The sequence below is a fragment of the Triplophysa dalaica genome, chromosome 6 (assembly GCF_015846415.1).
Source record: "Triplophysa dalaica isolate WHDGS20190420 chromosome 6, ASM1584641v1, whole genome shotgun sequence".
Lineage (NCBI taxonomy): Eukaryota > Metazoa > Chordata > Actinopteri > Cypriniformes > Nemacheilidae > Triplophysa > Triplophysa dalaica.
In genome coordinates, this window is record NC_079547.1 from 301,108 (window position 1) to 312,500 (window position 11,393).

The window sequence follows — 11,393 nt, forward strand, 5'->3', positions numbered from 1 at the left end:
TCAGACATCATTATCAGTGATCAGACATCATTTATTAGTGATCAGACATCAGTCAGACATCATTATCAGTGATCAGACATCATTTATTAGTGATCAGACATCAGTCAGACATCATTATCAGTGATCAGACATCATTTATTAGTGATCAGACATCAGTCAGACATCATTATCAGTGATCAGACATCATTTATTAGTGATCAGACATCTGTCAGACATCATTGATCAGACAACAGTTATTAGTGATCAGACATCAGTCAGACATCATTATCGGTGATCATACATCAGTTATTAGTGATCATACATCAGTCAGACATCATTGATCAGACAACAGTTATTAGTGATCAGACATCAGTCAGACATCATTGATCAGACAACAGTTATTAGTGATCAGACATCAGTCAGACATCATTATCAGTGATCAGACATCATTTATTAGTGATCAGACATCATTATCGGTGATCATACATCAGTTATTAGTGATCAGACATCAGTCAGACATCATTGATCAGACAACAGTTATTAGTGATCAAACATCAGTCAGACATCATTATCATTGATCAAACAACAGTTATTAGTGATCAGACATCATTCAGACATCATTATCATTGATCAAACAACAGTTATTAGTGATCATACATCAGTCAGACATCATTGATCAGACAACAGTTATTAGTGATCAGACATCAGTCAGACATCATTGATCAGACAACAGTTATTAGTGATCAGACATCAGTCAGACATCATTATCAGACAACAGTTATTAGTGATCAGACATCAGTCAGACATCAATATCAGTGATCAGACATCATTTATTAGTGATCAGACATCATTCAGACATCATTATCGGTGATCATACATCAGTTATTAGTGATCAGACATCAGTCAGACATCATTGATCAGACAACAGTTATTAGTGATCAGACATCAGTCAGACATCATTATCATTGATCAAACAACAGTTATTAGTGATCAGACATCACTCAGACATCATTGATCAGACAACAGTTATTAGTGATCAGACATCAGTCAGACATCATTATCAGTGATCATACAACAGTTATTAGTGATCAGACATCAATCAGACATCATTATCAGTGATCATACATCATTTATTAGTGATCAGACATCAGTCAGACATCATTATCAGTGATCAGACATCAGTTATTAGTGATCAGACATAATTCATACATCATTATCAGTGATCAGACAACAGTTATTAGTGATCAGACATCAGTCAGACATCATTATCAGTGATCAGACATCAGTTATTAGTGATCATACATCAGTCAGACATCATTTATCAGTGATCAGACATCATTTATTAGTGATCAGACATCAGTCAGACATCATTATGGGTGATCATACATCATTTATTAGTGATCAGACATCAGTCAGACATCATTGATCAGACAACAGTTATTAGTGATCAGACATCAGTCAGACATCATTATCAGTGATCAGACATCATTTATTAGTGATCAGACATCAGTCAGACATCATTATCAGTGATCAGACATCATTTATTAGTGATCAGACATCAGTCAGACATCATTATCAGTGATCAGACATCATTTATTAGTGATCAGACATCAGTCAGACATCATTATCAGTGATCAGACATCATTTATTAGTGATCAGACATCTGTCAGACATCATTGATCAGACAACAGTTATTAGTGATCAGACATCAGTCAGACATCATTATCGGTGATCATACATCAGTTATTAGTGATCATACATCAGTCAGACATCATTGATCAGACAACAGTTATTAGTGATCAGACATCAGTCAGACATCATTGATCAGACAACAGTTATTAGTGATCAGACATCAGTCAGACATCATTATCAGTGATCAGACATCATTTATTAGTGATCAGACATCATTATCGGTGATCATACATCAGTTATTAGTGATCAGACATCAGTCAGACATCATTGATCAGACAACAGTTATTAGTGATCAAACATCAGTCAGACATCATTATCATTGATCAAACAACAGTTATTAGTGATCAGACATCATTCAGACATCATTATCATTGATCAAACAACAGTTATTAGTGATCATACATCAGTCAGACATCATTGATCAGACAACAGTTATTAGTGATCAGACATCAGTCAGACATCATTGATCAGACAACAGTTATTAGTGATCAGACATCAGTCAGACATCATTATCAGACAACAGTTATTAGTGATCAGACATCAGTCAGACATCATTATCAGTGATCAGACATCATTTATTAGTGATCAGACATCATTCAGACATCATTATCGGTGATCATACATCAGTTATTAGTGATCAGACATCAGTCAGACATCATTGATCAGACAACAGTTATTAGTGATCAGACATCAGTCAGACATCATTATCATTGATCAAACAACAGTTATTAGTGATCAGACATCAGTCAGACATCATTGATCAGACAACAGTTATTAGTGATCAGACATCAGTCAGACATCATTATCAGTGATCATACAACAGTTATTAGTGATCAGACATCAATCAGACATCATTATCAGTGATCATACATCATTTATTAGTGATCAGACATCAGTCAGACATCATTATCGGTGATCATACATCAGTTATTAGTGATCATACATCAGTCAGACATCATTATCAATGATCAGACATCAGTTATTAGTGATCAGACATCATTCAGACATCATTATCAGTGATCATACAACAGTTATTAGTGATCAGACATCAGTCAGACATCATTATCGGTGATCATACATCAGTTATTAGTGATCATACATCAGTCAGACATCATTATCAGTGATCAGACATCATTTATTAGTGATCAGACATCATTATCATAAATCAGACATCATTGATCAGAAAAAACATTGACATCTCTATTTGTGTTTTATATTTTGAGTTCAAATTCTTAAAGACAGTGAGCATTGGTCAGGTGAGAAAACACAACACATTCTTGATAAGTGACAGAGTAAGTGTTGTTCACAGGTGGAGAAGCTGGTGAGGTCCACAGATCTGTCAAGATACTTCAACTCCACGCTTGTGTTTGCTTTCGGGTGAGACGTCATCATCATCATCATCATCATCATGTGTCTGTCCTGGAGTTCTTCCTGAGCCTCATGTTGTGTTGTTGTGTAGAGACGGGAGTTTGGTGGCACATTTCTGGCTGATTCTGTCCGTTCCCAGCAGTCAGAGAGATGATGTGAGCGTTCAGCGTGTCAATGAGAGTCTGTACAGACAACTGCAGCGCTTCACACACACACAACACATCTCCTGGTATGAGGGTTTGCAGATCCTCCCGTCATCTCTCAGTGTAACCGGTAACATTCATCATCTCATCTGCCTCACGCTCACAAACCTTCATTTGTTTTTCTTATTTTAACGTGTTGCTGTTTTACGTTCCAGAAACCACCCCCAAAGTTATAGAGCTTTTTCAAGCTTCATTTGGTATGAAACCTTATGATTTTCTTTCCTTGTCATTTTACTTTTACTGTAGGATTTGGAGTTTGTTTTTTCATCTCATGCCAAATTGTGATGTTTTTTTCATTTAAAGTCAAGTTGTTTTGACACAGATGTTATTTACAGACGTTTATATTTAATGTGCTGTACTACAGAACTGACTTTATACTCGCTGTGACATCACGTATGTAAAAAAAACCTGTCTCAGAAAAGTGAAGTTTATTCAGAAAAAAACCCAGTGGTGTTTATCTTCAGATTCCACACACTGATATTTTTGATTCAGTGACGTTCAGACATTTCTCAAAAGTATTTGAACCATCACACAGTCATCTGATGTCATTCCACTCATGTCTTCACAGATTGTTATCATTATAAGTGGGTGGATTCCACAGATGCTGTGATTCTGGAGGGGCCGAACACTCAGCGCTCGTCCTGTCTCTGGCACCTGAGGGCTCCGGTGGGGTCACGTCTCGAACTGAGGGTCCAGTGGCTCCTGACCGAGTGTCGGGACAGACTGATCATCTACGACTCGCTCACACCGACAGATTCACACCTCATCACCTCGTGAGGGAAACTGTCCATGCATTTATTTCTGAAGGATCTCAAACCTGTGTGTGTGTGTTCCATTCACCTGAAGTAACACTGTATAAACATTTGCAAGACATCTGGCAGATGCTGTTTGCTCATCTGGCCTACATCTCTGAGACGTCTGCTGTCAGATGTCATATAGACCTCTAGAAGACGTCTGTGAGATGTGTAGGATTCAGAATGGATGTACAACAGCTCTTTCTAAGATGTTTAGCAGATGTTTTTACGCAGATGTTTTCCGGATCTTTAGCAGACGCCTTACAGATGTACCTGTGCTATCTGAGGATGTTTTAGTAGTGATTGTGAAATCTTTTCAAATATATCTGCTAACAAAGCAGATGTTATTGTGATGAATGAGGAGTGTAAAGAGGTGTTTGCTTGTACCTTTGACTCTAGTTTGGAAGAAGCCATCATGCCTAATAACCTCTTTTGAAAACCATTGCAGAGATGAGTTATTGGGATGGATTGCTTGTTTTTATATTTGGCAGTTTGGGACACGTACACAGGCCGGTTGTAAGAGCACCTCAACAGCTTGGGATGTCTAAAGAGAGGGCCAAGCGGCGAGCAAAGTTCTGTGCTCTGTCTGAGATTATAGGCAGCCGCAGTATTTCACAGAGACTTTATATCCCTAACAACTGAGCTGTATATCTAAAGTGTTTAGATTTATTGTGTGCTACTGGTCCATGATTGTTTGTATATGTATTTAACTGCATCTATTATATTTAAGTCCCTGTAAATTATTTCCTTTAAGTGGATTTAAAATATTAAAATGTGTGTTTTTGTGTGTGTGTGTGTGTGTGTGTCAGTCTGTACGGCTGCAGCAGGTCCGAGCAGACGCTTCAGGTGTTGTCCTCTGATGAGTGGATGACTGTAGTGTGGAAACAGGGCCTGTATCATTATAAAGATCCTTTCTCTCTGAGCGCTCGAGCCTGGCCTCACCGTGGTAATCTCTCTCTCTCTCTTTACGTCTCTCTCTCTCAGCATCTGACATCTGTTGCTCTTTCATTGAGATTTAATCCACTTCTCCTTTAAGAATCAATTTAGTCTAAGATGTTTCTCTTAAAATTGTTCAGATAAAATCAAAAGAGAATGAAATGAGTGTCTGGAAACAGATGAAGAGTGTGAATAAAATCATCTGGATCTGAGTAATTGTGATGAGAAATGTTTGAGTGGAGGTTGAGATCCATAATCTCTTCTCAAAACACATTTCTGTCTCTTTTTCTCTCATGTGTGTGATTGTGTGGCCGTTGATGTTGTTGTGTTGTGTTTCAGATTGTTTCTTCACTGTCTTGTTAGAGGAGAGATCTGAAGTTCAGGGGATTTTACAGACGCCCTTCTACCCCAGTTATTACCCCCCCGACATGAACTGCACCTGGATCTTCACTGTAAGATGTGACCCGGAACCTTTCATCAGTCTCTCCGCCTCAACGTCATGAACATGTGTATGTTGTGTGTTCAGGTGCCGTCTGTGGAGTTTGGCGTGATGTTGGGCTTTGAGGGATATGAACTCCACCGAGCCGGTTACTCTCAGACCTGCACGCAGGGAAAATGGATCATCCAGAACCGCAGGTCGGTGCTCGTCTCGTTCATTTCTCAACACGTGCTCGGTGTTTGTGTGTAAGTGTTTCATGTGTGTGTGTGTGTCTGGTGTGTGTGTGTGTCTGATGTGTGTGTGTCTGATGTTTGTGTGTGTATGATGTGTGTGTGTATGATGTGTATGTGTTTGATGTGTGTGTGTCTGGTGTGTGTGTATGATGTGTGTGTGTGTGTCTGATGTGTGTGTGTATGATGTGTGTGTGTGTCTGATGTGTGTGTGTATGATGTTTGTGTGTGTATGATGTTTGTGTGTGTGTGTGTGGTGTGTGTGTGTGTCTGATGTGTGTGTGTCTGATGTGTGTGTGTATGATGTTTGTGTGTATGATGTGTGTGTGTGTCTGATGTGTGTGTGTATGATGTTTGTGTATGTATGATGTGTGTGTGTATGATGTGTATGTGTTTGATGTGTCTGTGTCTGGTGTGTGTGTATGATGTGTGTGTGTGTGTCTGATGTGTGTGTGTGTGTGTGTGTGTGGTGTGTGTGTGTGTCTGATGTGTGTGTGTATGATGTTTGTGTGTGTATGATGTGTGTGTGTATGATGTGTATGTGTTTGATGTGTGTGTGTCTGGTGTGTGTGTATGATGTGTGTGTGTGTGTCTGATGTGTGTGTGTATGATGTTTGTGTGTGTATGATGTTTGTGTGTGTGTGTGTGGTGTGTGTGTGTGTGTGTGTGGTGTGTGTGTGTGTATGATGTTTGTGTGTATGATGTGTGTGTGTGTGTCTGATGTGTGTGTGTATGATGTTTGTGTGTGTATGATGTGTGTGTATGATGTGTATGTGTTTGATGTGTGTGTGTATGGTGTGTGTGTATGATGTGTGTGTGTGTGTCTGATGTGTGTGTGTGTGTATGATGTTTGTGTGTGTGTGTGTGTGTGTGGTGTGTGTGTGTATGATGTTTGTGTGTCTGATGTGTGTGTGTGTGTGTGATGTTTGTGTGTATGATGTTTGTGTGTCTGATGTGTGTGTGTGATGTGTGTGTGTATGATGTTTGTGTGTGTATGATGTTTGTGTGTGTGTGTGTGGTGTGTGTGTGTGTGTGTGTATGATGTTTGTGTGTGTATGATGTTTGTGTGTGTGTGTGTGTGGTGTGTTTGTGTGTGTATGATGTTTGTGTGTGTATGATGTTTGTGTGTGTATGATGTTTGTGTGTGTAGGATGTGTATGTGTTTGATGTGTGTATGATGTGTATGTGTTTGATGTGTGTGTGTCTGGTGTGTGTGTATATGATGTGTGTGTGTATGATGTGTATGTGTTTGATGTGTGTGTGTGATGTGTGTGTGTATGATGTGTGTGTGTGATGTGTATGTGTTTGATGTGTGTGTGTGTATATGATGTGTGTGTGTATGATGTGTATGTGTTTGATGTGTGTGTGTCTGGTGTGTGTGTATGATGTGTGTATGATGTGTGTATGATGTTTGTATGTGTTTGATGTGTGTGTGTGTCTGGTGTGTGTGTATGATGTGTGTGTGTATGATGTGTATGTGTTTGATGTGTGTGTGTCTGGTGTGTGTGTATGATGTGTGTGTGTATGATGTGTGTATGTGTTTGATGTGTGTGTGTCTGGTGTGTGTGTATGATGTGTGTGTGTATGATGTGTGTATGTGTTTGATGTGTGTGTGTCTGGTGTGTGTGTATGATGTGTGTGTGTATGATGTGTATGTGTTTGATGTGTGTGTGTCTGGTGTGTGTGTATGATGTGTGTATGATCTTTGTTTTTCTGATGTTTGTTTTTCTGATGTGTGTGTGTATGATGTGTGTGTGTATGATGTGTATGTGTTTGATGTGTGTGTGTCTGGTGTGTGTGTATGATGTGTATGTGTTTGATTTGTGTGTGTCTGGTGTGTGTGTATGATGTGTGTCTGTATGATGTGTATGTGTTTGATGTGTGTGTGTCTGGTGTGTGTGTATGATGTGTATGTGTTTGATGTGTGTGTGTCTGGTGTGTGTGTATGATGTGTGTGTGTATGATGTGTGTGTGTGTATGATGTTTGTTTTTCTGATGTGTGTGTGTGTGTGCAGGTTGTGTGGGGTTCGAGTCCTGCAGTCGTATGCGGAGAGAATCTTCCTCCTGTCCTCCAGCGTCACCGTCGCCATGACGTCAGAGGTGTCACTCACAGGACCGGGGTTACAGGTGACCTACAGCATCTTCAACCAATCAGATCGTGAGTATGAATCTGTGACGTTTACTCATCTCTCGTTTGACGCGAGCGAATCATTCATGTGGTTTCTGAACCGTGCAGCGTGTCCCGATCAGTTTCTGTGTCACCTCAACGGTCTCTGCGTTCCGGCGTGTGACGGCATCACCGACTGTCCCAACGGCCTGGACGAGAGGAACTGTGGTAAATCCCCCGATTATTCACTGACTTCTGTGGAACTGTCTCATACGTGACATTTAGAGAACACTTCTGAGGAAATGACCTACAGAGGAAGTGAGAGGTGACGTGAGACAGCGAGAGTGGGCAGTGACATCTCACTCTGACTCACACAACTGAAGTCTTCTCATACATCACAACATCACATTTACATTTAGTCATCGTGCAGAAGCTTTTGTCCAAAGCCACTTACAGAGAGTTCATCACATCCATGTGTTTGTGTTGTGTGTGTTTCAGTGTGTGTCGCTCAGTTTCAGTGCACAGAGGACAGTCGGTGTGTTGACTACTATAAAGTGTGTGACCAGCACTCAGACTGCAGCGAGGGCAGCGATGAACACAACTGTACTGATGGTACAACACACACACACACAAAGTCATGTTTGCTCTGCGTTTGTTTGAAAGGAATTAAACTACACAACAACACAACACTTGTGAAGTCTTTCTGACTGTAATGGTATATCTTGAACATTGACAGAATTATGAAGCGTGCGTTGATGTCTTATTGACCACACACCAGTAACAAACACACATCACCCTGATAGCACACAAACATCTGCCAGACGTCTATTTGATCTCTGCAATTGCATCTGCAAGACATGGTTTGCTCATCTGCAGTACGTCTCTGAGACGTCTGTTGTCAGGTGTCGTCAGGGCTGGACTGGAAAGAAAAATCAAAATGGGAAAATGCCAGATGGCCAGTCCGCCCCTGGGTGTCGTATAGACTTCTAGGAGACGTCTGTCAGATGTTACGGATTTGAGTGGATTTTCCAGATCTTTAGCAGACGTACGTGTGCTAGCTGGGCCAGACTTACTCGCAGCAGCCAATCAGAAGAGCTTTTGTTTGTCAGGATGAGGTGCTTGATGTGATGTGACGTGACTCCTACAGGTGTACTGTGTTCAGACATGACGTATGTGTGTGGAGACGGGACATGTTTGAAGAAACCAAACCCAGAATGTGACTTCATCACCGACTGCCCAGATGAATCTGATGAGAGATACTGCGGTGAGAACGTGTGTGCGTGCGTGCGTGCGTGTGGGCGTGTGTTAACGTGTTGTCTCTGCAGACTGTGGATTGAGACCCTTCAGCAGTCGTGTGGTGGGCGGGGCTGATGCTGTGGAGGGGGAGTGGCCGTGGCAGGCGAGTCTGCAGGTCAGTGGTCGTCACATGTGTGGAGGAGGTTTAGTGTCCAGCCAGTGGATCATCTCTGCTGCTCACTGTTTCTATGACGACAGGTGAGTCTGTCTGTGTTTGTCTGTCTGTGGTTATTCTGGTCTGTTGAACGTCTGTCTGTCTTCAGGCTGTCGTCCCCGTCGGTTTGGACCGTGTATCTGGGTAAACTCCGTCTCAATGGTAACAGTCAGTCAGAGGAAGCCATGCGGGTGTCTCACATTCACATGCATCATTACTATGACGATGAGACGCATGATTATGATGCGGCGCTGCTCCGGCTGGTTCGGCCCGTGTGGTCTGGGACTCTGGCTCATCCGGTCTGTCTTCCTCCTGTGACACATCAGCTGGAGCCGGATCTTCTGTGCTGGGTGACGGGGTGGGGCGCGCTCAGAGAAGGAGGTGAACACGTCAAGCAGCTCTCTCTCTGTTCTCTTCATTCACACTCTTGTGTCTCTGTCGCCAGGGTATTTATCTTTGTGTGTTGATGTCAAATGACGTCACAAAAAACTGTCATTTACTGCAATATCATATCTGACAGCTGCAGCACTTATGAATCATTATTATCGTGAATCAGGCTAAAGAGATCAGTGTTTTCATCACTCATGCTCAGTGACGGGGTTCATGGCTGGTGAGGCACTCCTTCAGACAAATATATGAGCCCAATATAGTGGCTTATTCACTATTCTATTGCCAGCCTGCACATTGAATACTGTTTATGTTTTATATCTCATCAGCATACTTAACACACACATGTGTATGTTTTATTATCTCCATGGGACAGTCCATAGGCGTAATGAGTTGTATATTGTACATTTTATCCCCTAAACCTAAAGATCCTTGAAAACGTTTTGCATTTTTAGACTTTCAAAAGTTATTTTGAAGCAATTTTTGTCCCCACAGTGACACGAGTCCCCATGAGTTGGTGTGCATTCAGGTTTAGGTCCCCACTAACATATATAAACATGTCAACACACACACACCGATAATTATTTGGCTAAGAAAGAATGTTAGATGTAAAGCTGCGAGAGAGCGCATTTGCTCTGCACCATTCAGATGTTCTAAATTTGTTGCATGTTGCAATTTCACAATTAATTTGATAATCATACATAACAATACAGATGAAAGAGTGGTTTAAGTTTTTTTTTATTTAGTCGTTTAAAGCTTTTAAATTTGCTTTAATCGTTTTATTAATCATACAGACAGTTTTCCAACAAAAGGATAACAGGAAAAACTGACAAATTTTCTATTTAAGGTCAAAATTTAGTTTTTAAATATTTCATGGTTTATGGTCATACCTTTATAAACGAAGTCTGTTCTTCTTCACAAAAATCTCTGTCACTTTGTTGTAAAAGTCATCGTGACTGTTTGGCTCATATCTGCCCCTTCAGTTGCGGCGCAGTAACTGTCTGCCTCACCTCGTGCCTTTCACTGCGGTTTCATGTCCAATTAGCAAGAATAATTATATCTCACACATTCATGAATGATTTAATAAACACTCCAACCCAGTGTGTGAGTGACAGTTCAGTCTGAGTCGCTGTCGCACATCACATTTCTCCCGTTTCTCAGAGCAGGAAATGTGTGAATCACTAACATTTATCAAATTAATGGAATCATGCAGAAAACTAATGTACAGCACAGAACCGGTTTCATTTTTTAAATTTTATTTTTGTTATCATCATTCGTATTTTTTTCCATGATTTATCATGAGGCTCTGCCTCCCCTGACCGCACGTCACTGCATGATTCTCAATAATTGAGTTTTTTCTTATTTACCAAATAAAGTAAAATAAAATAAAAATAAAATTGCCATCCTGACAGACTAACAGAACACAGAGATACAATTGTAGAATATTTCATCAATCAAAATACATATTTATATAAAAGTTTAATTGTTATTATTTATGATCCTATGATTGTTGTAAAGTAAAGTAGACAACACACACACACATCTGATTTCTGTATAATCTCTCTAATGATAGAATAGTAAATGCACAACATATATATTTTACTTTCAAAAATGTTTTAAAAAGGACAGACGGCACAATAATAGTGCTGTGTTAAAATATTGTGTGCTGTGTGAAATTTGTGTTTCACTGTCAGTACAGAGACTGAATCAACTCTCTCTCTGTCTCTCACTCTCTCACTCTCTGTCTCTGTCTCTCTGTCTCTGTCTCTGTCTCTGTCTCTGTCTCTGTCTCTGTCTCTGTCTCTGTC

The 11,393-nt window shown here is 40.5% G+C and overlaps 1 protein-coding gene across 1 annotated transcript in view; it reads left to right on the top strand.

Moving 5' to 3' along the window:
• Positions 1 to 11,393, top strand: part of LOC130424495 (transmembrane protease serine 6) — a 38,172-nt gene that overhangs the window by 5,086 nt on the left and 21,693 nt on the right. The window contains exons 4-16 of the mRNA XM_056750189.1: positions 2,981 to 3,048; positions 3,131 to 3,312; positions 3,398 to 3,439; positions 3,811 to 4,015; positions 4,846 to 4,982; positions 5,312 to 5,424; positions 5,499 to 5,608; positions 7,657 to 7,799; positions 7,878 to 7,976; positions 8,247 to 8,360; positions 8,896 to 9,012; positions 9,074 to 9,242; positions 9,308 to 9,579. Of these exons, the coding sequence (XP_056606167.1) occupies positions 2,981 to 3,048; positions 3,131 to 3,312; positions 3,398 to 3,439; positions 3,811 to 4,015; positions 4,846 to 4,982; positions 5,312 to 5,424; positions 5,499 to 5,608; positions 7,657 to 7,799; positions 7,878 to 7,976; positions 8,247 to 8,360; positions 8,896 to 9,012; positions 9,074 to 9,242; positions 9,308 to 9,579 (1,771 nt within the window). The remainder of the gene's footprint in view (positions 1 to 2,980; positions 3,049 to 3,130; positions 3,313 to 3,397; positions 3,440 to 3,810; positions 4,016 to 4,845; positions 4,983 to 5,311; positions 5,425 to 5,498; positions 5,609 to 7,656; positions 7,800 to 7,877; positions 7,977 to 8,246; positions 8,361 to 8,895; positions 9,013 to 9,073; positions 9,243 to 9,307; positions 9,580 to 11,393) is intronic.